General features: G+C 43.4%; 1 protein-coding gene across 2 annotated transcripts in view; it reads right to left on the bottom strand.

The window, feature by feature from the left end:
• The window catches only part of NR5A2 (nuclear receptor subfamily 5 group A member 2), a gene marked incomplete at both ends in the record, with an annotated part of 153,579 nt that overhangs the window by 30,863 nt on the left and 97,082 nt on the right, over window positions 1-25,634 (bottom strand). For both annotated transcript variants that reach the window (XM_080698524.1, XM_080698523.1), the window contains 2 exons: window positions 10,746-10,893; window positions 23,668-23,787. In XM_080698524.1, coding sequence (XP_080554650.1) covers window positions 10,746-10,893; window positions 23,668-23,787 — 268 coding nt within the window. The remainder of the gene's footprint in view (window positions 1-10,745; window positions 10,894-23,667; window positions 23,788-25,634) is intronic.

Consider the following 25,634-nt stretch of genomic DNA (forward strand, 5'->3'; position numbering starts at 1 on the left):
ATTGAGCAGTTTTCTTCTCTCTGGAAAGACGGTACATCGCCAGAACCCACACACCTAATGCACAGTTGGTGCTTAATGTATGGGGGGGGGGGGTCCTCTTACTTTCATGTTTGCTCTGGTCACCTGAATTAAATGGTCCTGCTTGGAATTAAACCCTCTTAACCAAACACAGGCAGACTCCCCTCCCCCTGATTGGACTCATCGGAATTTTATCAGTAAATTGGGTGGAAGGTTTCAAAAACAGCTCAGAGAAGACTCATCAGTTTGTTCCATTCTAGAATAGACCTGAGGCTCCGGGGTGTGCAGAGTTCACTGGTGTGCACGATGGCGCTCACCGGGTCTTCTGTGCAATCTTAACTAGACACTTCATTCTGAGACTGTGTGTGTGTTTGGAGGGGCGTAAGGGAGATTGAACCCAAAGGTAGTTTTATTTATTTATTTATTTTATTATTTATTTATTTATTTATTTATTTGGAACAAGGCGATTGCTTCGTACAATCTCTAACCTGTGATCCTCCTGTCTCAACCTCCCAAGTACTGGCATTACGGGTGTGCAACCGCCTCACTAGATTTCATTTTGAATGTGTTCGATTGTGGTACTAGGGATCGAGCCCAGGGACATTTTACCTCCAAGCTACACCCTAGCCCTATTTTATTTATTTGGAAACAGTGTCTCTATTAGTTGCTGCCGCTGGCCTTGAACCTGTGATCCTCCTGTCTCAGCCTCCCAAGTACAGGGATGCCAGGTGTGTACCACCATACAAAGCTCATTCTGGGATGTCAGCAGAAGGACTGGCATGGCTGAAGCAGGAAAAGCCCCACCGAAGCGAAAGGCCTCATTTCCCAGCTATTTGTTGGCAACTTGCTGGACCAATATGTCCCTGAAAAATCACTGCACTAAACAGAGAAGTTAGTCAAGTGACAAGATTGGGATTAACAGCTAAAATATGATAAATAATTTTGGGCATATGCAATTCAGAAATATGCTTAAATAAATGCTATTTAGGCAATTATACCCTTGTGCCAGCAGATAAAAAATGACAGCCGTTTCTTCCATGGCTGTAAATACGTATTGATTAAGTTCAAACTTAGAACGCTAAAGTGAATTATATCTAGTCATGGCTAAACTGCTTTGCTCACTGAAAGAAAAAAAATCCACACACCTATTATACTGCATTTAATTAAGACAAGCATCAGCTTTATGTGCCGTTATTCGCTTCTGCCAAATCTCTATGGTGTAAATATTGAACGGTGGCATCTCCTGAATGCTAATCAATGCTCTCTGAACGTCAAGTGATTACATAAATTTTAGGAAAAGCTTATTTGCCAACCTTGCCCTCGCTGCCCACCCACCAGCGGGACATCAGTATGAAGATATGCGTGGCTCCCTGACAAGTGTCTGGCGACGGTTTCTCTAAATTGGAATATCACATAAGAACAGGTAAAAGCCGAAGCTGCATGCTAATCGTCAGGCAAACCCCGGGATATTTCTGCTATCTGACTTCATAAAGAACAATTTAAGTGATGCACACAGGACAAGATGTGAGCCGAATGTGCGGCGTCACCCGAGCGATGGGCCGGGCTGTGGCGGTGAGGGTGTGACTGAATGTGTAGTTATGGAGGAAGGGGTAAAAAGCAAGTATGATGCCCAATGTCAGGAAGGGCAATTATCAGCCAGGTGCAGGGGCACACACCTGAAAACCCAGTACATGGGAGGCCGAGACAGGAGGATGGCAGTTTCAAGGCCAGCCTTGGCAGCTAAGTGAGACTGTCCCACCAAGATAGTCTCATGGGTTCAATCCCTAGTATCATGGATGCATCAAGGAGGAAGGAAGAGAGGGATGGAAGGAATGGGGGACGATTCTCACATTAAGGGAAGATTTGCATCTGTTGTTCCAAGACCACCTTTGATCAGGCTGCTCAAAAATTTTGTGATGCAGTTGGGCATGGGGGCGCACCAGTTTAGGCTCAGAACTGCACTATTTGAGTCCCTCCAAGGGGTAGCAAGCCACTGAAAAACCAAGGAAATACAGGCTGTCTGTGATGACATTTTTTTCTCCATAGAAAAGAACACATGAGTTTTGGTGGTAGCTTCATGAGAGTCTTTACTATGGAGCAAAAGGAAGAGGGCTCTTTCCTTAAAAGTCCTGTCCCGAAGAAAGGGTCCCAGCTTTCCAGGCTGGGTCAACGCAGGACCCTTTTGCATGACGCTTACTGACCAGATGCTCAGTTTCTCTGCGCACCCGCTGACTCTTGTTAAGTGAGAGGGGAGGTCAATAGTTGTCCTGTAATTCTTTGCCCATATATAAAGACTTCACTTTGCAAATGAAGTGTATATGTGTGCTGAGAGCCCCAAGTCCAGTGGCTTGTGCAGGCCTCTGAAGCTGTGCAGAGACCCTGACTGGCTTGGGACCCTGAGGCCAGTGTCCCCTCTGAGTATTCGGCCTCCCCAATCGCTCTGCAGAGAGCTTTGACGGTGAACCTTGACCAGAGTACAAATGGTTTACTGGGGTGGAGGAGGAACAAGTTGGTGATTGTTATTTAAATATCAAAGGAGAAAAACTACCAAACAAAATTAAAAGAAGGAAAAAAACTATCAGAAACTGAAAGTTATTGGAAAATTAACCAGTACAAGAACATTATCTTGAATACAACCGACATCCAAGAAATTACCAGAATTTCCCAGAATAAACAGTATCTGTACGACTTGACTGACAAGTTTCGTGCTGGGCATGGTGGCGCACATCTCTAGTCCCAGTCCTGGGGAGACTGAGACAGGAGAATCTCAGGCTTGAATCTGGCCTCAGCATCTCAGTGAGGCCCTCGGCAACATCACAAGACCGCGTTTCAAAATAACAAAGTAAAATACGGCTCAGGGTGTAACTTGAGGTAGAATACCCCTACGTTCAATCTTCAGTATAAAAAATAAAAATAAGCCGGGAGTGGTGGCGCACGCTTGTAATCCCCGCTCTTGGGAGGCTGAGACAGGAGGATCGCAAGGGTTCGAAGCCAGCCTCAGCCACTCAATGAGGCTTCCAGCAACTTAGTGAGACCCTGTTTCCAAATAAAATATAAAAAAGGTCTGGGAGTATAGCCCGGAGGTAAAAAAAAAAAAAAAAGCCTCTGGGTTCCACCCCCAGTACCACCCCAAAAAATAAAAAATAAAAAATAAATAAATTAAATTAAAAAATGAAAAATCAAAACAAAAGCTGGGCGTGGTGGCGCATGCTTATAATCCCAGTATTCGGGAGGCTGAGACCGGAGGATCGTGGTTCGCGGACAGCTTTAGCTACTTCCTGAGGCCCTCTGCAACTTAGCGAGACCCTGTTTCAAAATAAAGAATAAAAAATAGGGTAGCGGGTGTAGCCCGGAGGTGGAATGCCCCTGGGTTCCATCCCCAGACCTGTAAAATAAAAATAAATAAAAAATAAATAAATAAAAATAAGAACAAAATATAGAAAGGGCTTCAAAATGGGACCTCTATATTTCAAAAGACCTTTAAAACTGTAACTTGGGAGAAAAAATATATAAGCAAAACAGAACATTTTTCACCTTGTCTGTTGTGGCTCCTGTAAACTACTCGAGTTCAGCATTAAACAAAGGGGGGGCTGTCTAGTGAGGCAGAGGCCTTTTATCTCTCAAGTTAGTAAACTATGAAGTCCATGAATACAGTGCGTGCTCCACTCCTTGTCCCCTTCCTGACACATACGGGTTTTTAATAAGTATTTATTGGGTTCATGGAGTCAAGTATGCTTTTCCTCCCAACTTTTAGGTTTAAAAAATATCATGATGAAAATAGCAAAAAAAAAAAAAAAAAGTATATAAGTCAATAAATACAAAATTTGGGAAAAGGGATATATCGAGGTGGACAGTAGAGGGTTTGGCATCTTTTAGAAAGTAAGGCTATAAATCTTCACATATGAAGGAGGTTTCTATAAGGAACATGGAGAGGGATAAAAAGAGTTCTTTTACTTTCCAAAGAAAATAATTAAAAGAAATTAATTACTGATGATCAGCCTTTAGTTCCTATTTGGAACTATGGCATTAGAAGTATCAGATACTACAAGGAGCCAGTGTTTATGGCCCTGAGGAAGCAAAGTATGCTTTTCCTTCTAACTTTTAGGTTAAAAAGAAATGTAACTTTTTTTTTTTTTTTGTGGTACTGGGGGTGAAACCCAGGGGCTTTCTACCTCTGGGCTACACTCCCAGACCTATTTTATATTTTATTTGGAAACAGGGTCTCAACTAGGTTGCTGAGAGCCTCACTAAGTAGCTGAGGCTGGCTTCGAACCTGTGCGATCCTCCTGTCTCAGCCTCCCAAGCGCGGGGATTACAAGCGTGCGCCACCACGCCTGGCTGAAATGTAACTATTTTATTTTGAAATAGGGTCTCTCTAGGCTACTGAGAGTCTCCCCAAGTTGCTGAGGCTGGTCTTGAACCTGTGATCCTCCTGTCTCAGCCTCACAAGTACTGGGATTAAAGGTGTGTGCCACCATGACTAGCTGGTAGAGACTTTTTGTTGACTTTAAATAAATCTAATTATTCATACTGTTTTATCAGTAAATATTTTTAGGTCCCTACTGTGCACCAAGCAATGTGCTGGAAACCTGGCATTCAGGGAAAACAGAGAGAACAATGTCTAACCTGAATGGGGACCCAGTCAAGAACACCAAATGATACTAAACAGAAGAGGTTGCTTCAAAGCAGAAGAGCCCTTTCAGTGGACTTAGGAATCTCAACCTAATGTGACTTGAAGCCAATTATCAGCTGGGTTTTTCAGCACGGGGAGGAAAATCTCCTGAGAGAAGGATAGTTTTTGCAATTCATCTAAATACGAGAAGTGCTTTCAGGAGTCATTCAGAGAAGAGAGTAATTGATAACAAATCAAGGATAGTCATCAGGGAAACAGGATGCACTATGCTTCAAGTTCTTTCATTTGCAAAGTGGGAGAATAACAGAAGCCCTGAACGTCCAGCCATTGTGCCTCCAGCGCAGGAGATCTTGGCTGGCACAGTCTGCTCACCATCACTGAAGCGACACCACTGCCTGATGGCGCTACCCAAGATGTAATAGTAAGAACCACGTGAATGCTTTCCCCTCGGCTTGTTTGTTTATTGGTGGTACTAGGAATTGAACCCAGGGGCATTCTACCTCCAAGCTCAATCCTTAGCCCTATTTTATTTTTATTTTGAAACAGGATCTCACTAGGTTGATAAAGACTCTTACTACTTGCTGAGGTTGTCCTCAAAAACCGTGATCCATCTGTCTCCGCCTCCCAAGTGCCAGGATTATAGGCTTGTGTCACCATATTTGGCTTCTGTTCCTGTTTTCAGAACCTAACAGCTCATGGGAATTCTACTTACTGCACACAGATAAAAATTACCGATGCCAATCTCATTACTGTGTATGGTTAAGGGGAAGGAGCTCAACAAGGGCTGTAGACATGCATGTACCTATCACTCTGAATTTCAGTATGGCGTAGTAACAACTCACCCATAAAAGCATATTAGATCCGTTCATATGTTGATCTACATCTAGGTTGGTTGAATAATTTGACCGTTGTGAGTTGTGCTGTATAAACATGGGTATGAACCCCATGTGGTTCCAGTACTTGGGAGCTACACAGCAGGATCACAGGTTCACAGCCAGCCTCAGCAACTTGAGAGGCCCTCTGCAACTTAGTGAGACCCTGTTTCAAAATAAAGAGTAAAGTAGGGCTGGGAGTGTGGCCTAGAGGTAGAATGTCACTGAGTTCAACCCCCAGTGCCTCAAACACAAAAATAAATAAGGAAACAAGCAAATAAAATAAAACATGGATATGCATACATAACATGAATGAATTACAAAATCAAGGGATACACACACAAAGGAATTCTACTCGGGAATAAAGAAGAACAAAATTATGTCATTTGCAGTAAAATGGAGGGACCTGGAGAACAGTGAAGAGACTCGCCAGCCACAGAGAGTGAACGGCCGTGCGCATTCTCTCACGTGCGGAAGCCGGGGAGTAATCAGGATACCAGTGGGACTTCAGATAATGGAGGAGAAACGCCAGTGGAGCCAGGGAGGTGGACTAGGGAAAGGGGTAGAGAGGGAAGATCGATGACGGAATTATTTCTACTGACATGACGTAGTTAGGTGAGAATACCAGTGTCAATCTCAATACTGTGTGGGGAAAAAGGCGGCTGGGGAGGAAGCGGGGGAAGCCATTGTCACGATGAGTTATGTTATGCTGTGAGGCCATGATGTACCAATAAAGGACTTAAGAAGTTTATTAAAAAATTTTAAAAAAAATAATAAAATGATTCCACGGTACTGAATATAATGACCGCCTGCTTTTCTTCCTCCATAGGATTTATTTCTGTGCTGACAGGTGAAGGAGAGTACATTTCCTTTCTTCAGCTGCTCTGACTCCTTGTTAGAAGATGGGAGTATAAACCAATACATATAAAAAATTGTCTTAGGGCCTGTCTTGGGTCATCAGTTTTTACTGGCTGGCTTGGACTATCTCCTTGTCTGAGCTATCAAGGGGGTGGGGGGGGATTACATTATCTCACATTAGCCAAACAAAATAAGGTAATTTAGTAGGATTTATGAACACATTACAAGCTGAGCATGGGGGTGCATATCTGCAATCTCAACATTTGGGAGGCTGAGATGGGAAAATCAAAGATTAGAGGTCAATTTCAGCAAAATTAAAAAAGAAGCTGGGCATAGTGGTGCGTGCCCGTCACCCTGGGAATCTGCGATCCTCCTGTGTCAGCCTTCCAACTACTGGGATTAAAGCAGGCATCACCACACCCAGTCTCCTTATTTAAAAATAAAAAAATTGTTGGCACAAACCTGTGATTTAGTACTTAGGAGGCTGACACAGGAGGATCACAAGTTTTAGGCCAACCTCAGCTACTTAGAGTAAGACACTTAGCAAAATAAAACTAAAACCCTTTCAAAATAAAACTAAAACGGCCTGGTGGTGTAATTCCAAGATAGAATACCCTGGGTTCGATTCCCAGAAACACACACACATTTTTTTTTTGGGGGGGGGGGTGCTACTGGGGTTCCTGGAAGCCTTTTTACCTCCAGGCTACTCCCAGACCTATTTTATACTTTTTAAATTTATTTTTGGAAAAAGGGTCTCTTAAGCCAGTGGAGGTTGGCTTCTAACCTGCGCCATCCTCCTGTCTCTGCCTCCCAAGTACGGGGATTATAAGCGTGCGCCACCATGCCCGGTTTACACACACAGCTTTTGATACAGGATCTCACTAAGTTCTCCAGGCTGGCCTTGATCTAGTGATCGTGCTGCCTCAGCCTCCCGGGTAGCTGGGATTATAGATGCACAGCATCCTGCCGGCTCCCCAGGTTCACTGTGTGCTCTCTTGCTCCTGTACCGCCTGTTCTTTGGGCTTAGAAAGTCGTACCCTCTGAGGACCACATTCTACCTTCTGCTGCCAAATCTCTCTGGAAAACAGCTCTGCAGCCCTCTGAGCTACACCCCCTGCCCTATTTTTTATTCTTTATTTTGTAACAGGGTCTCACTAAGTTGTGGAGGGCCTAATGAAATAGCTGAGACTGTCCACGAACCGCGATCCTCCTGCCTCAGCCTCCCAAATGCTGAGATTACAAATGTGCGCCACCGCACCCGGCTTGCAGCTCTCTTTCAATACAACCCCCAGCCTGTGACCAACCGGATAATCATTTTGCTCAGAATGAAAGACCCCGAGTCTGGGTGGGGATGAGAACATGCCTGGCTTCAGGCTCATGAGAGTTGGGGACATCAGGTACATGGCTTAGGACTGGAGTTGGGCTTTTAAGGTTGGCCCTGTATGATTTCATTTTTGATCAGAGGTAAAACAGTTTGGTGGTAAGCTTGGGAATCTAAAGGCAGATGATTCATTTAACTCCATAAAGTTGAATATTTAAAGAAAAATCAATTATCCATTGTTCTATGAGGGGAAAAAAAAGCTTTCCACACATAAATTGGAAACCACCCGAATTTTACAGCTAGTTAAATTTTTCCTCCTTTAAAAATGAAATCTTGGCTCCAAATCTACCTCAATCTGAAAACCATGCTTTCCTACCCTTTCTTAAGCAAAAAACTACAAACTGTTTCTTGTTTCTTTTAGTTTTTTGTTTGTTTGATACTGGGATTGAACCTAGTAATATTCTATCTCCAAGCTGTTATACATCCAGCCCATTAAATTTTTTATTTAAAAGCCAGAGGTGGTGGCACATGCTTGTAATCCCAGCAATCTGGAGACTGAGACAGAAGGATCTCTCTTGATTCGCAGACAGCCTCAGCTACTTAGTGAGGCCCTTTGCAACTTAAGGAGACCCTGTTTCAAAATAAAGAATAAAAAATAGGGCTGGGGGTGTTGCTCGGAGGGAGAATGCTTCTGGGTTCCAGCCCCAGTACCAAAGGAAAAAAATTAAAAATTTAAAAACAGAGTCTTGCTAAGTTGCTAAAGCTGTCCTGAACCCACACTCTTGTCTCAGCCTCCCCAGTACTAAGATTACAGGTGGGCGCCGAGTTTAGCCAGGGTGTTTGGAGACACTGGTGACTTAGTCTCCCTGAAACAGCATGGTTGTTAAACGAGGGAGGATGTGACTGGGGGTCTGGTCGATGCAGTTAAAATAATCTGGAAGGTTCAAAGGTTGAAATTTGTTCAGATTCCACCCCCCTGTATTGGCAGAGCATATAATATTCTTGAAAAACGAGGAAGACAAGATAAAAGTAATGGAAACTCAGGATGGGTCATGGCATCTTCAAATGTAATACAGTGCCTCGACTAATTTAAAACACCATTCATTGAAGTGAGATGACGCGCTCTAAATATTTTATCACTGAGAGACTAAGATTTCTTACACATATATTATCACGTTTTATGTTTAATTACTGATCAAATGTACTGGTTGAAAACACTGAGATCTTGCCAAAAACCATTTGGGAGAGTACAGCAGGGAGGCCTGTGCTGTCTGACTCTTGACTCCCTAAGCGCGGCTCGTGGGTAACAGGGCAGCTTGAGTTGCTCGGGACTCTTGTGTTTATTGTGGTTAGTACAGGATCCTGTCTGGGCATTATAAACCTTTGAACACTCCATCTATAAAATTCGGTTGTCTTTTTAAATTTTCAGTAACGGTTCCTTCTGCTCTATGTATCGCACTTTCCTGAATAGGAAAACGCTCTTTGTATTTTGTATTTTAAAGGTTGGCTACATGTGAAAAATTAACTCTGGTCCCATTACTTCAAACTATTCCTTTATTAGCAACAGTTGTGCAGGGCTGTCAAGAGGCCTTTTAAGACGAAAGTGCCCAATTTGGAGAGCAGACACATCTGTTTTACTTTGCAGTTTGTATTATTGTTTTATTTCTTGGGATCTGAATTCACAACTATCTTATAACTGAGGCCTAAAGAAAAAACATATGTTGGTAAATCTGATTTTTGCATTTTTTCCCCCTTCTCATTCAAGGGAAGTTGCCTCCCTCAGCTGTCTGCCAGTGAAGAATAAATGCACTTGGCAAAAAGTTTATTTAAGTTGGCTTTATTAAGCCAGCAAAATACAGAAATCAAGTAAGGGACAGGCAGGAAAATCTGTTCTTTGAAGTCAATAAAAATCCATCTCCTTAATCCTTTTTTTATTCCAAGCAGCGGTGATTTTTCTCGACTGGCTCGCTGAGAACCTTGATTTAGCTAATCTGTCTTGCGTGGTTTTCTTTCTTCTCCAAAGCTTTCCTAAAGAAGCATCTTTCCCCCTGACAACTATCATCCTTTATTCTTGCGTCCTGGTGCATCTGGTTATAAGCATGCTTTAGTTAATCCTGGTAGAGATTTTTAAAACAGGCTTTTAATTACTACCCAAGATTTATTTATATTTTTATTTATTTATTTATTTATTTATTTATTTATTTATTGGTGGTACTGGGGGTGGAACCCAGTGCCTTTCTACCTCTGGGCTATACTCCCAGACCCATTTTATATTTTATTTAGAAACAGGGTCTCACTAAGTTGCTGAGAGCCTCACTGAGTAGCTGAGGCTGGCTTCGAACCTGCGCGATCCTCCTGTCTCAGCCTCCCAAGCGCGGGGATCACAAGCGTGCGCCACCACGCCCGGCTCCCCAAGTTTTAATAGAATAAAAGTAACAAGTAGTAGCAGCTGAAACAAAGAATGCTCAATGGCAGAAAGATGGCTAAAGTTTGATACCACGCATCTTCTCTTTCTGTCTTTATATTTTTATTTATTTTTTGTGATAACTAAGAATTGAGCCCAGTGGCATTCTACGTCTGAACTACTACATCCACAGCCCGTTTTATGTTTTTGAAACAGTCTCGCTAGGTTGCTAAGAGTCTCACTATGTTAGCAAGGCTGTCTTGTAACCTGTGATCCTCCTATCTCAGCCTCCCAAATACTAGGATCATAGACATGGGCCGCCACGCCTGGCTTAGCGCACATCTTTCCTATGCTATCTCCCTAAAGCCTTTACTTGACCACTGCTTATCTGTTCATTGTGGAAGAAACCAACCCTAGGACTCCAACAGAATTAAACTATTTCCACACCCCAACCTATCAGTTAGGAACTAAAAACCACATAGAACGATCTAGAGGGACATATATTCATATTTCATGTTTTAAAAGGAAAGACGTTACCTTGGGGGAAGAAAATATATATTAATTAACTTTAAGATGCCTAGTATGTGGCATCATTCAATGCGTCGTGGTTGTACTTAGCACAAGGAAAGCATTTCTTACCCAAACTAAACAGCACCAAGAATTTCATACACACGAACTCTCGCTGATCAAACTGCAGGGAGCGAAGTTTGGCTACCAGCTCTTGTGCGTGACTCATGAGGTTGCTGAGGGTGGCTCCAGCCTGGGATGCGATTATGGAGTAATCCACCTGCAACACAGAATCCAGAACACACACTTCACTTGAGGCTGCGAAGAATCATGGGTAAAAATAGGTCCCCATGCAGATTTGTAATCGAGGGGGCATTTTCCTTGAAAGGAACTTGAGATACATTCCGTTATTATAACACAGATCACAATTATTCTGTTAAATCTAACCACGTTGGTGAACTTTGCTGCTTTCGGCTACAAAATTACATTGTCACAATAGGATACATGTTTTGACCTTTCAAGAAAGAAAAAGTTAAGCTGGATGTGGTAGCGCACACTTGTAATCCCAGTATTTGGGAGGCTAAGACAGGAGGATAGTGGTTTGCGGCCATTCTCAGCTACTTAGTGAGGCCCTTTGCAACTCAGTGAGACCGTGTTTCAAAACAAAGACTAAAAAAATAGGGCTGGGGGTGTCACTCGGAGATAGAATGCCCTGGGTTTAATCTTCAGTACCACAGGAAGGAAGGAAGGAAGGAAGGAAGGAAGGAAGGAAGGAAGGAAGGAAGGAAGGAAGGAAGGAAGGAAGTTAGTTGAAAGGAAAAAAAATTGTTCATAAACAGTGAAGCCAGGGCAGCATCCCTTATGTTCACCGTGACATTAACGAGAACAGGAGGGAAAGAAAGGATGTATACCTCCCTGTTTGTATTATGAGATTAAATTTTAACACAATCACGGTTCAAGATTATATGCTAATGGATGGCAAATGAATCACATTTGAAGTCTTCTTTAGAGCCGGGCGTGGTGGTGCACACTTGTAATCCCAGTACTTGGAGGCTGAGACAGGAAGAACATACAGGTTTGAAGACAGCCTCAGTAAAAAGTGAGGCCCTCGTCAACCTAGTAAGATCTTGTTTCAAAATAAAATAGGGCTGGAGGTGTAGCTCAGAGGGAGCATGTCCCTGGGCTCAATCCCCAATAACACACACACACACGTGTTTTCTTTAGCATGCTGTTTCACTAAAAGCTTGGCACAAAACTGCTAGTCTCAGGTGACTATATTAGATTCCTTCTATTTAATACATCTCTGTCTAAAGACAGCAGTGAGCTGGCCACGGTGGCGCAGGCCTCTAATCCCAGTACCTGGGACGCTGAAACAGGAGCATCCCAAGTTCAAGGCCTGCCTCAGCAACTTGGCAAGGCCCTCCACACTTGGTGATACCCAGTTTCAAATAAAAATAAATAAAAACAGAGCTGTTTGCCCGTTCATCCCTGGGCTCAATCCGCACTACACAAAAAGAAAAAATGAAAGGGAAGGAAGAAGAGAGGCAGGTCAGGGCGCCCTTATTGTAAAACAAGTCCTTGGGTTTAAGAAACAAAAAGAAAATGTTTATTTTCCTTTTCACATGGGAGAGTGTGGAGAAAGAGAAAACAACAAGGCATCAATTTATAGTAATAAGTTAAGATGTTGTGATGCCGTCAATCTGGTACCGGGTTCGCTGCTTGGTATACAGCTTAATGGGAAAGCCCAGTTGGTACCCGACGCTTTCCAGCCTTGTTCCACCGAGCATCCAGATCCTCTTTTAGGTGCATTTAATATTTGCTGCAGCAGCAAATTTGTCTGGGAGGCAAGTCCTCATCTGCCACTCACCCAGAGCAGACTGTATTAAATTTTTATATTTATTGACATTTCATTACCATAATTGACTGCGCCTGCTTCTCTCGGAGAAGGCACAGGGCTGCCTCCTAAGCAGGAGAACTAGTCCCCTGAGTAGAATTTGCAATTAAAAACAAGGCGGAATGGACTTTTTTTTTATTGTGTAAATATGATGAGTTGAATTTTCAGCTTTAACTAGAGAATACGGGGCGTACAGAAACCTTTTCCGAGAGTGAGAAAAATTATGAGTCAGTGGAAAGACGACCCCCAAACGCATCAATCAGGTTATGGAGAGTCAACTGTGCATGAAAAAGCCACAGATAAGGTGTGTTCTAGGAAACCTCCGGCATCAAGGACCTGGCTGTCCTTCTGCTTTATCCATGTGGGAGCTGGCATCTGCCCATGAAATTTAAACATCAAGTGCTCTAAGAACTCTATCAGATTCCCTTTCAGAATGTGTGAAAGAAAGGGTCAGGACACAAGGAACCCAAACCCCGGGCTGGAAGGCAGGACAAGCCGAGCAACTCTGCTGAGCACCATGGGAACGGCTGCCTGGCGCACCAAGCCCCAAACACCTACATTTGCCAGTTCTCTTCCAGGAGAACGTTCTAGCTCAAGGAATTATTACTAAAAAGTGGTGCCTAGGTGGGTGTGGCAGTGCACGCTTGTAATCCCAATGCTTAGGAAGCTGGGACAGGAGGATCCCACAGGTTCGAAGCCAGCCTCAGCTACTGAGTGAGGCTCTCAGCAACTTAGTGAGACCCTGTTTCCAAATAAAATATAAAAAAGGTCTGGGAGTGTAGCCCGGAGGTAGAAAAGCCCCTGGGTTCCATCTCCAGTACCGGAAAAAAAAAAAAAAAAAAAAAAAAAGTGATGCCTGAGCTCTACACTATTTAAAACCTTCTGATGGCCTTTTTATTTTAGGTAGGAATACAGATTGAGGATCACTAATTCAAAAATCTGAAACTCAAAACACTTCCAACTCCACAACCTTTTGAGAGGTAACCAAGTGGAAGGTCCCCAACATCTGCCCTCGTGCCACAGGCTGTGGCAAAACACAGGCTCCCTAAAAATAGAGCGCAAGGTCACTCTCCGCGTGGATGCGACGGCACAAGCCTGCAATTCCCATGCTTGGGAGGCTGAGACAGAAGAATCCAAGGTCCGAGGCCAGCCCCATCAATTGAGTGAGGTCCTCAACAACCTAGTGGGGCCCTATTTCAAAATAAAAATTAAGGAGGGCTGGAGATGTAGCTCACAGGTAGAATGCCCCTGGGCTCACTCAATCCCCGGTACGAGGAGGGACCTTCAGGCTATGTGTATGAAACACAAATGCATTTCACGATTAGGTTTATGTCCCAATCTCCAACATAGCTCATTAAATATATGTGTGAAGTTTTCTCAACCTTAACAACAACAAAGGTGAGAACTGAAATACTGCTGATATGAAGCAAGTAGAACAAAGCATACTCAATTTCTACTAGGAATTCTAGAGACAGACAAACGAAGTGATTATCAGGAGGAGGGCCTGAAGAGGTAGCTGAGGTGGAAGAAGCCTGGGACAAGACAGGCGATCGGGGTCAGTGCTGCCCTTTAAAAACGAAGAACTGGAGCCGGGCATGGTGATGTGCACCTATAATTCCAGCTACTTGGGAGGCTGAAGCAGGAGGATCGCATGCTCGAGGTCAGTTTGGGCAACATAGCAACACCCAGTCTCAAAAGAAAAATAGGGCTGGGGGTATAGCTTGGAGTAGAACGGCCCTGGATTCAATGCTCAGTACTGAGAAATAATAAAAAGGGGGGGGGGGGAGAAGGGATCAGACAGAAAACATCTCCATCACTTTGAGTCCACATCTTTAAATAAGATGCTTAAGCTACGTGATGACAAGGTGCATCCTGCTTCTGTGGTCATTAAAAAATATAGTTGGGGAAATGCTACCAATTTAAGCTGAAAATCGAATGAATGCACATGGCTATAGTTTAATACACGAAAAGCACATTTTAATAAAAGATACCAGGTTAGCCCCAAACCAGGAAGACCGTGTTAAATAAAGCACGAATATATTGTATTTTTTTTTATTATTAACAGAGCTAATGCTGTGCATTGTGGCACATGCTTGTAATCCTAGTACTTGGGAGACTGGGACAGGAGGATCGCAGGTTTGAGACAAGCCTCAGCAACTTAGCGAGATCCTGTTTCCAAATACAAGATAAAAATGGCTGGGAGGAGGGGGTAGTTTGGAGATAAAAATATCCCTGAGTTTAAGCTCCAGTTATCAAGAAAAAAAAAAATAGAGTTAGCGCTATGTATGGCGGTGCAATTCTATACTCCCAGCTACTTGGGAGGCCGAGGCAAGAGGATCACAAGTTCAAGAACAATATGGTGAGACCCCATTTCAAAATTAATAAAGATTGAGTTAACTATCTTTTTGTGCATTAATAACTTTAAATACTAGAAATTCACACTTGAAATGTAGCTATACCACAGCTGAAAGGAAAGGAGAAGGTTTCTCAGGGTTATACACACCGTGCGAGACCGTTAGCAAGCCAGGCCCCAGGAAATCAACTGGCCTACCAACAACGCTACCTACCGCAATACATTTATTTACATGCCATGCTAATTTGAAGGCTCAAACACGCTTATTAAATGGGGGCTCCCTTAGCATTTCCTTTAAGGATAATTTATCAAAATGCACAGCGAAGGAGGAGGACAGGAGATTTATTCCTAGAGACAACACACAGACCCGAAATTTCCTTATGTTTCGTTACAAATGTTTTTCTATTTCCATTGTTGAATGCAGGGCCTGGGTTCACTTCAGAAACAGCTGGCCTTGTCTTTTATGTACTTAGTAAAATTAATTTATCACGCTCTTACATGTAATCTTCCTGCCATTAAAAGCAAGAGATATACGGAAAAACAAATGTTCAAAACTGATGTCTCCTTTGGATAAATTTCACTCATCGTGAGGATAGAAACAGTTTTAGCTAAAACTGCTTTAGGTTCTAACCTCCAAAATGTTGATGCCTTGTCATTTTAGTACGAGACACAGTAATAGAAGATGATGAGCTATGAGCAGCCTCTCCCTTGGGGCCCTATTACAATGCCTGTTAATTAGGTACAACATGAAGATACAAAAATCTGACCCCATGTGAAAGAACTGTATATGCTTACGTTATATACACACAAATAGAATGTGTGTGCGCAGAGGTGTGCATGTATTTTTAAAGACACTGGGTACAAAAAATTCTGGTAGTAAATATATGAATCTAACTTTATAGAATATATTTGACAGTTCTGAATATTACTGATAATCATTATTTTCTTTTTGCTTGATAAAGTTACTTCATGGCCAGGCATGGTGGTGCACGCCCATAATCCCTGTGTATGGGAGACTGAGACAGGAGGATCAAAGCCAGGCGCAGAGCTGCGAGTGGTGGCATTAACATTTGTAAACCCAGTGCTCGGGAGGCTGAGACAGGAGGGCTGCAGGTTGAGGACAGCCTCCACAAATAATGATACTTTCAATAACCTAGTGAAATCTTCTTTCAAAAATGAGAATAAAATGGGGTTGGGGGTGTAGCTCAGATGGAGAATGGCCATGGGTTCAATGCTCAGTGACACACACACACATATGCACACAAAAAGCCAGCCTCAAGAACTTAGTGGGACCCTGTTTCAAAATAAAAAGGGCTGGGGTATAGCTTGGAATGTGCCCAGGTTTGATCCCCAGTAGAAAAAACAAAAACAAAAATGTTACTTAATGTACACTCATGTAAGTGACTGACTAATAAGACAATTAAAACACTTCTATGTGTTAAAAAAAAAGTGTGAAAACACAAAATTCTCTTTTTAATGCTAGGAACTAATGTCCAGGAAGCTCTTGGAAGTGCGATTTCAGTTACCTGAGTTCTGAATGGTTGGGAGAAAACTGAATTCTACTAATAGCTACCAACAAACTTGCTAGTCACCAGGCTTAAGATATTTTTTTTTTTAAAAGCCAGGTGTGGTGGCGCACAGTTATAATCCAGGCATTCGGGAGGCTGAGACCGGAGGATCGCGGTTTGTGGACAGCCTCAGCTACTTAGTGAGGCCCTCCGCAACTCAGTGAGAAGCTGTTTCAAAATAAAGAATAAAATAGCTGGGTGTGGTGGCGTACGCTTGTAATCCCAGCACTTGGGAGGCTGAGACAGGAGGATCGCGCAGGTTCGAAGCCAGCCTCAGTTGGCTTAAGAGACCCTGTTTCCAAATAAAATATAAAATAGGTTTGGGAGTATAGACCGGAGGTAGGAGGCCGCTGGGTTCCATTCCCAGTACCACCAAAATATAAATAAATAAAATAAAATAATAGGGCAGGGGGTGTCACTCAGCGGTCAAATGCCCCTGGGTTCCATCCACACATCCATGAAAATAAAAAATTGGTACTGGGAACGGAAGCCAGGGGCATTCCACCTCTGAGCTACACTGCCAGCTCTATTTTTTGAAGCAGTGTCTCACTGAGTTGCAGAGGACCCCGCTAAGTAGCTGAGGCTGGCCGCGAAACCAGATGCTCCTGTCTCAGCCTCCCAAACGCTGGGTTTACAAGTGTGCGCCCCCATGCCCTGCTAAGAGAAAAGTTTTGATTTTAACTCTGTTCCCTTTCTTCAAGGACCAAATAGTTTCCTGAGAACCACTTGTTCATTTCTCTCTCTCCCCCCCTTTCTCTCCCTCTCCCTCTCTCTCTCTCCCCCACCCCTTCCCTCCTCTTAGTAGTACTGGGATTGAACCCAAGACATTATACTTCCAAGTTATAGCCCGAGTCCTTATTTTTGTTCTGAAACAGACTCACTAGGTTGCTGAACGTCTTGAGATGCTGATGACACTGTCCTTGAACCTGTGATCCCCGTCTCAAGCCTCCAATGTATTGGGATAACAAGTGCGCACAAAACAGGGTCTCCCCTAGGATGCTGAGACCAGTCTGGAGCCTGTGATCATCCTTCCTGAGCTCCCACATACTGGAATTGTAGGTGTGCACACCACTCATGGCTCGCTCTTGTTCTCTTTTCCCTCTTTCCTTCCTTTCTCTTTCCCTCCATCTCCTTCTTTGGCAGAGCTGAGGGTCCAACCCAGGGACTCACTCATGCCAGATAAGGGCTTTCCTACTGAGCTATACCCCGAACCCACCTCTCAGTTTGAAGATCAGCTTTGTCTTCCCCTGCCTTCTGCCATAATTCACATTACTTAACACTAAGCTGCCTTGAGTGGGGAAATGTCAGAATACAGGGCCATGGAGCGGCTGAGACCTTCCATCCCTCTTTGTCCAGAGTCCCTACAGAGCCAGATAGAGATGCTACCTGTGCGCCCCAAGGCAAGACATGCTCTGCGAGCTTCCTTTGTGTCTAGACTCCGGCCCTGATATTGTGGACTGGGGCACAGATAACATTACTATTTTAATCCTAAAATATGCAGGGTAAGCATTTTCCTTTGATTCAGAAGTAATCATCAGGAGTCAGTTGTAAGTAAACCTAACATGTAGTGATTTGGGATGCTGTACTTTTTCTAGGTGAGGCAGGAAGGGTGTGGCGCTTATCACCCTGCGGGCTGCCTCAATGCAGAGGATCCTGGCTATCCTGGATCAGGGCTAAGTCCCTTGTTACAGACACTGAATCATCCGGATGCCCGGCTCCTTCCCCACACTTCCTTCTGTGTTCAAGTCCTGGTGAAAAGCGCCCAGTGCAAAGCTCTATGTGGAAGGCGGTCATTCCACGGATTAATGAAATGGAGGAAGCATACCTCGTCATTTTTATTTTTTTTTTTGAGCAATACTGAAATACTGAGCTACAGTGGCAGCCCTATTTCACTTTTTTTTTTTCAGTACTAAGGATAGAACCCAGAGGCATTTTACCTTCGAGCAACACCCCAGTCCTATTTTTTTTATCCTTTATTTTGAAACAGGACCTCACTGAGTTGCAGAGGGCCTCATTGAGTACCTGAGGCTGTCCACAAACCCCTATCCTCCTGTCTCAGCCTCCCAAATGCTGGGATTGCAAGCGTGGGCCACCAGGCCCGGCTCATTTCACTTTTTATTTGTGAAACAGGGACTCGCTAATTGCAGAGGGCCTCACTAAGTAGAGGAGACTAGCTGCAAACCTGTGATTTTCCTATCTCAGCTTCCCAAGTATTAGAATTACAATCATGTACCACTATGCCTGGCTAAGATTGTGTGTGTGTGTGTGTGTGTGTGTGTGTGTGTGGCACTGGGGTGGAACCCAGGGGCTTTTCTACCTCTGGGCTATATGCCCAGACCTATTTTATATATCTTTTTGAAACAGGGTCTCACGAAGTTGCTGAGAGCCTCACTATGTAGCTGAGGCTGGCTTTGAACCTGTGTGATCCTCCCGTCTCGGTCTGCCAAAGGCTAGGATTATAACTGTATGTCAACCACGCCCGGCTCTAAGATTTTTTTTTTTTTTTTGGTACCAGGTTCTGAACCCAGGGGCATTCTACCTCCAGGCTATACCCTTTGCCTAGTTTTTATTCTTTAACTCTTTATTTTGAAATAGGGCCTCACTAAGTAACTGAGACTGGCCACTAACCTGCGATCCGCCGGTCTCAGCCTCCCAAGTACTGGAATGAAAGTGTGACCCTGCACAACTGGCTACGAGTGCTATTTTTCTCAATGCTGAAATAATTAAATAGTAATCACATAGAAATTTCTTCTGGATAATTTAAATTTACCTTTACAATGCGTTTATAGAACGACTGCCTTCCCCCATCCAAACAACAACAACAACAACAACAACAACAACAAAATGTATGCATTGAGCTTCGAGAAGAAGAAAATGAGTTTGTTTTGCTTGGAAGCTGCCCAAAGACTGCTATGCACAGAAATTATACGTGAAGATCAAAATGAAAGCCTGAGGTGAAGGGGAGCTTCGTGGCTTCTGTGAACTGCGCTACACTGTGTTGATTAAGAACTCAAACTCGGCCGGGCACAGTGGTGTGCGCCTGTAGCCCAACGTCTCGGGAGGCCGAGGCAGGAGGGTCCCTTGAGCTCAGGAGTTGGGGGCCAGCCTGGGCAACAGCGCAAGAGCCCACCTCAAAAACAAAAACCACCCAAACAATGAATACAAACACCGGCACTAAATGCCTGTACCACCACTGAGCTCTGTTCTGACCTTGAGTCAAATATTGTACCCCCCCTTTTCTGCACGTTCTCTGCAAAAAAGTCATGGTAATATTTTTGTTGTCAATAACACACACACTGTGGTACTGTGGTACTGGGGACTGAACTCAGGGACATTTTACCTCTGAACTACACTTCCAGTCCTATTTTTTTATATCAAAATAGGGCCTTGTTAAGTTGCTGAGGCTGGCCACCATCCTTTCTGTCTCGGCCTTCCAAATATTAGGATTACAGGCATTGGGGGGGGGGATTATGTGAATTGAACCCAGGGATACAATACCTCTGAGCTCCAGCCCCAGCCCTATTTTTTATTCTTTAGTTTGAAACAGAGTCTCACTGAGTTGGAAAGAGCTTCACTAAGTAGCTGAGGCTGTCTGCAAACCACAATCCTCCCATTTCAGCCTCCCAAATGATGGGATTACAAATGTGTGTTACCATGCCCCGATTTATTTTTTATTTTGAAACAGGGTCTTTTAAGTTGTGGAGGACCTCACTAAATGTCTGAGGCTACGATCCTCCTTTCTCAGTCTCCTATGTATTGGGATCACAAGCATGCTCCATCATGCCCGGCTTGTTTTGATAACTTCTAACTTTTATGGTAGCAATTTATGGAATGATGGTCTTTCATTCTTTATGCGATCCTCACACATGAAAAGCATCACAATCTGCTGGGTAAAAGAGGACGATGGATTTCAAAAAGTTAAGTTCCTTGCACAAGAAGAAATAGCCAACAAGCGTCGGGAATGGAAACACAATAAAGGGTGTTCTAACCAAGACCAAACATGTGTGTTTCAAATGTATATGTACATGTACATGTGCACAGGTACCATTTTGGGGCCAAAAGCAAGCAGTATGTACTAGTAAAAAAAAAATACACTGTTTTTTTTGTTGTTGTTCTTCAGTCTTGTTCATGTTTTTCAAAATCATTTTTTCTTCAGAATATTGCTTCAGTCTTGCACTTATTATCATTCTTTTTCTAAAGATTGTTTTTACTATTTTCTTGTGTCTTTTTCTTTGTCTTTTTTTTTTTGTTGTTGTTGTTCTGTTTTGTTTTGTTTGGCGGTGCTGGAAATTGAACCATTCTACCCCTAAACTATATCACCTGCACAATTTTATTTAATTTTGACTAAAGCCGGTATGCTGGTACATGCCTGTGATCCCAGTATTTGGGAGACTTGCAACAGGAGGATCACAGTTAGATGGCAGCCTCAGCAAGTAGTGAGTCCGATCAACTTAGCGTAACAATGTTTCAAAATAAAATAATAAAGCTGGGGATGGTAGAATTGAACTCTCGAGTTCAATCCCCAGCACCACTCAAAAAAAAATGAGAGGCTGAGACAGGAAGATCACAGAACCCCAAACAGCCTCAGCAACTTATAGTGAGATCCCGTTTCAAAATAAAGAATAAAAAATGGGCTGGAGGTGCAGCTCAGAGGTAGAATGCCCCTGGGTCCAATTCCCAGGACCGCAAAAAGTCTAGTAAAAATAAATCTTTGACACACTTTGGTGATGGTGGGGGAGAGGGAGGGAGGTGATTGGCAAAGGGTGTAAGGAACACTATTTTGGGGGCCAGGGAGCCCCTCTTTCAGTCCTGATGAACATATAAGGCAACAGTAACTGACATTAAAGATTATATAATATTATTTATTCCTCGACTGTTTGAAAACTCAGGGGCAAGAAATGCACTCTCTCTAATCCTTAAGTGGTGATTACCTTTACCCAGGGCCAGCACTTAAGGCAAAGTGAAACGCGGGATAAGGAATATTTCTAAAGAGCAGAAACAGAATATAGTGCAAACCCACTTTGTTTGTTAAAACTCCGTGGGAAATGAAATGCAATCAAATTTGTGAGCTGCGTCTTGAACTCCCGAGGCAGCTCTTTTGGGGCAGGAGGTAGGAGGCGCTTCCAGGGATTAGACTCCAAAAATGGGTGTGTTTCCTGCAAAGAACTGCATCACACGTTAACAGTGCTCAGCAAGATGTGAAAGCCCAGGCGGCCAGGCACATTTTCTCGGTGAGAAAGCTTTTCTCACGAGAGGAGGCGGGAGAAGCAGAGACCAGACAATTACAGAGCTGGTTCAATCGATCCGATCTGCAAAAACTCTGAAATAGTGCATGCCTTTAATTTGATTGGGAAAACATGATTTATTAATAATACAGCAAATGGTGTGAAGACAGCCTTTTTTCATTTTCGAATATGCAGTCCTATGGTTTCACAGCACATAAACATTTATGGCTGGGCGTAAAAGATCACCGTGCCTGACGACTGCAGTCACCACGGCCGAGGGGTGCGGTGGCACCCGGCACAGGTCCGCCCGGCACGCTCAAGGACTCACGATCCTCTTAATGTTTACTTTACGAACTCATGGGGAGTAGGATGGAAGGTACTCAGGATTGGAGGGACTTGCCCTAGTCCTATAGAGTAGAAATTCTGTCTATTAAGTAGATCCCTCTTTCTCCAGATAGCTAACAGTCTCTCTTCCTTTACGCCTTTGTTCAAATATCAGCTGCTCAATGGGACCACTGTTTAACACAGAGACCCATGGGTCCACGCAACACACATCCATGAATATAGGCCGATCCCCCGGTGCCTTCTGGCTTCCCTTTTTTTTTAATAGAACTTTGGTCTCTAATATATTGTTTTATCAGAATCATTGCTGATTCTTGGCTTTTCTCTGCTGTAATGTTATGTTTCATCAGGACAGAAATTTTTGGTTTGCTCATTACAAATGCAAAGGCCCCGGAATAGTGAAGGGCACTGAGCGAAATGTTTTTGAAATATTTCCTTTTTTTTTTTCACCTTTCCTATAGTAGGGAGTGAACCAGGGACCCTCATGCCTGCTAGGCAAGCACTCTAACACTGAGCCACACCTCCATTCTCATTATTACTTTTGTAACAGGGTCTTGCAAATTTGCCCAGGCTTCAGCTGAGATTACAGGCATGTTCTGTAGTGCCCCGCTTCAAGAAATCTCCCTTCCTCCTTCCCTTCCTTCCTTCCTGTCTGCCTGCCTGACTCCTACCTCCCTCTCTTTCTTTCTTTCTTTCTGGATTGAATCCAGGATCATTCCACCCCACTCCCTCCTTTTTTTTTTTTTTTTTTTAAGACAGGGTCTCAGGAGTTTTCTGAGCTTTTCACTATGTTACTGAAGCCATCCTCAAACCTGGAATGTCTCTGCCTCCAAAGTGCCTATATTACAGATGTGCACCATCATGCCTAGCTTCAGTAAATTATTTAGCTATTGAACAAACATGTATTCAGAATAAAAAGCCGAATGGTACTTTTTTCTTTTCTTTCTGAATGTCTAGCTCTTGAAAACTAAACTCCTGTCCCTTCTCATGTGCCTTTATGCCAACCATCGCAACCCTAAGTAACATTTTAATCAACCTCTTCCGCCAATGTCATTCCCCAATAGCAAGTATTCTACAATATATCTGGTTTGCTTTTTGTTGGTGGTTGTTTTTTTTTTCTTTTTTTCTTTTCGTACTAGGGATTGGACCAGAGTGGGGAGCATTCCACCTCCAAGCTTCACTCTCCATTTTATTTTTTATCTTGAAACAGGGTCTAAGTTTGCGGAGGCTGGTCTTGAACCTGCAATCTTCCTGTTTTAGCCTCCCAGGTACTGGGATCACGGGCATGTACCACCACGCCCAGCTAATTGATCAGGTTTTTAAACAGCTAACAAACAAGGGAGGTCAGTTCATGCAGGAGCCCGGGAAAGCCCGGGAAAGAAGAACTTCAGTGCTTATCGCTAAGGTTGATTTAGCAATTGTCCTGGCCCTCGGAAACAGAACGCTCCCTCCCCACAGACTGGAAGCAGCAAAATGCTCATCATTAGGTTTGCTCTTAAGTTTATCTGTAATCATCAGAGCAGGATCTGAGTGCACCAAGCCATCTTTTCTAAATCATTTGCAGCCAATCTCTCCCTTTCAAAGCACAAGAGTGCTTCTGACCTAGTTAAACTCTCCCCGTTCTGAACATGCTTAATAAAGAGATGCTGCTTTTTTTGGTCTCTCCACTCACTTGTTGCCCAGTAACCAGGAAGATGGATCCTTCTTTTCCATGTACCACTTGTCGGTAAATGTGGTCGAGGATTAAGAGCTCACTCCAGCAGTTTTGAAGCAGCTTCATTTGGTCATCAACCTGTAATAAAAGAGAGAGAGAGAGAGAGAGAGAGAGAGAGAGAGAGAGAGAGAGAGAGAGAGAGAGAGAGGAGGCGGTCATTCATCATTATCTTCTTCAGTTTTACATAAATATGCCACCAAAGCGAACAAAGACATACTCCACTGATGATCACTAAAATAAAAGGTTCAGAATTTACATCCCTGCTCATGAAAAATTAGTGTTTTCATTAGACAAATACTTTGGAAGAAAAATATAAATACTGAAGCTAAGTATTTAGAGTCAATGAACTTCTAGGAAAAGGTATTCCATTAGGCTGATCTATCTAGTTAAGAGCTATATTAAGAGTTGTGGGAGGCACGGACACCTTCGACTGGCCTTAAGGAAATCTATTAGAAAGACCGCAGATAGTCGGTGCTCAAGGATCTAAAGGTTAATACACGGAGGTGAGCTGAAATCATATATAATATTAGCAAGCTGCCAAACTGAGGATTTATAGAAAGGAGAATTAGACTGGCGGCACAAACGGCTTCTAAACACAGGAGCACAATGTGTTTACTGAAAGTATAAATTGTAGCCTGGCATGCTGGAGTACACTTGTAATCCCAGGACCTGGGAGGCCCAGCCAGGAGGATCACAGATTTGTGGCTGGATAACAATTTAGCGAGGCCGTCTGCAATTTAGTGACATCTTGTTTCAAACTAAAAAAAAAATAAAAAATAGGAATGGGGGTTTAGCTTGGAGGTAGAATGGTATATATATATATATATATATATATATATATATATATATATATATATTCCCCAATTATATATAATTCCTAGCTGGGCGTGGTGGTGCACGCTTTTAAGGGAGGCTGAGATATGAGGATTGTGTTGTGGTTTGCAGACTGCCTCAGTTACTTAGTGAGGCCCTTGGCAACTCAGTGAGACCCTGTTTCAAAAATAAAGAATAAAAAATTAGGGCTGGGGGTGTCGCTCGGAGGTAGAATGCCTCTGGGTTCCATTCCCAGTACAGCAAAAAATAAATAGAAACAATAACATATCCAAATTGTGCTAGACTCTAAAAAAGACAGTCACCGTGCCTGTTCTAGGCATTACCCTTTATGTGTTAGATAATTTCCCCACAAACTCTCTAGGCTTTTTTTTTTTTTAAATGGGTGGTGTTGCTAGGAATGCAACCCAGGGACATTCATTCTCTGAGCTATACCCACAGCCCTATTTTATTTTTTGTTTTTGAAACAAGGTCTCTAGCTAAGGTCGCTGAGGCTGGCTTGGAACCTGTGATCCTTCCGTTTCAACCTCCCAAGTACCAGGATTACAGGCGTGGGTCGCCACACCCATTTTAGACTTATTTCTTTCCTGTAGCAATGATTCCCTGACAGGGTCACTGTGAATATTTAAACTGCTGCTTCGTGATGATCAAGCAGAGAGAATACTGATCCACTCCCACGCCTGTTTGTAAGAGCTCACTCTTGTAATGCTGAGCAGCCAAACACTCGAAATACCCAAATCCAGGGGCCATGTTTAGATATATGCTATGCACTTCACAAAACTCCTAGCCAGGAATTGTGGTGTATGCTTGTGATTCCAGTACTTGGGAGGCTGAAACAGGAGGATTGCAGATTTGAAGACAGCCTCAGCAATGGGTGTGGGCTGGCGCGTGTTGTGTCTGTCCGTCTCTCTCTCTCTCTCTCTCTCTCTCTCTCTCTCTCTCTCTCTCTCTCTCTCTCTCTCTCTCTCTCACACACACACACACACACACACACACACACACCTCTTTTTCTCTTGGAACAGGATCTCATCAATTGCAGAGGCTGCCCTTGAACATGCAATCTTCCTGTCTCCGCCTCCCAAGTGCTAGGATTA

Source organism: Muscardinus avellanarius (assembly GCF_963383645.1).
Source record: "Muscardinus avellanarius genome assembly, chromosome: 7".
Classification (NCBI taxonomy): domain Eukaryota; kingdom Metazoa; phylum Chordata; class Mammalia; order Rodentia; family Gliridae; genus Muscardinus; species Muscardinus avellanarius.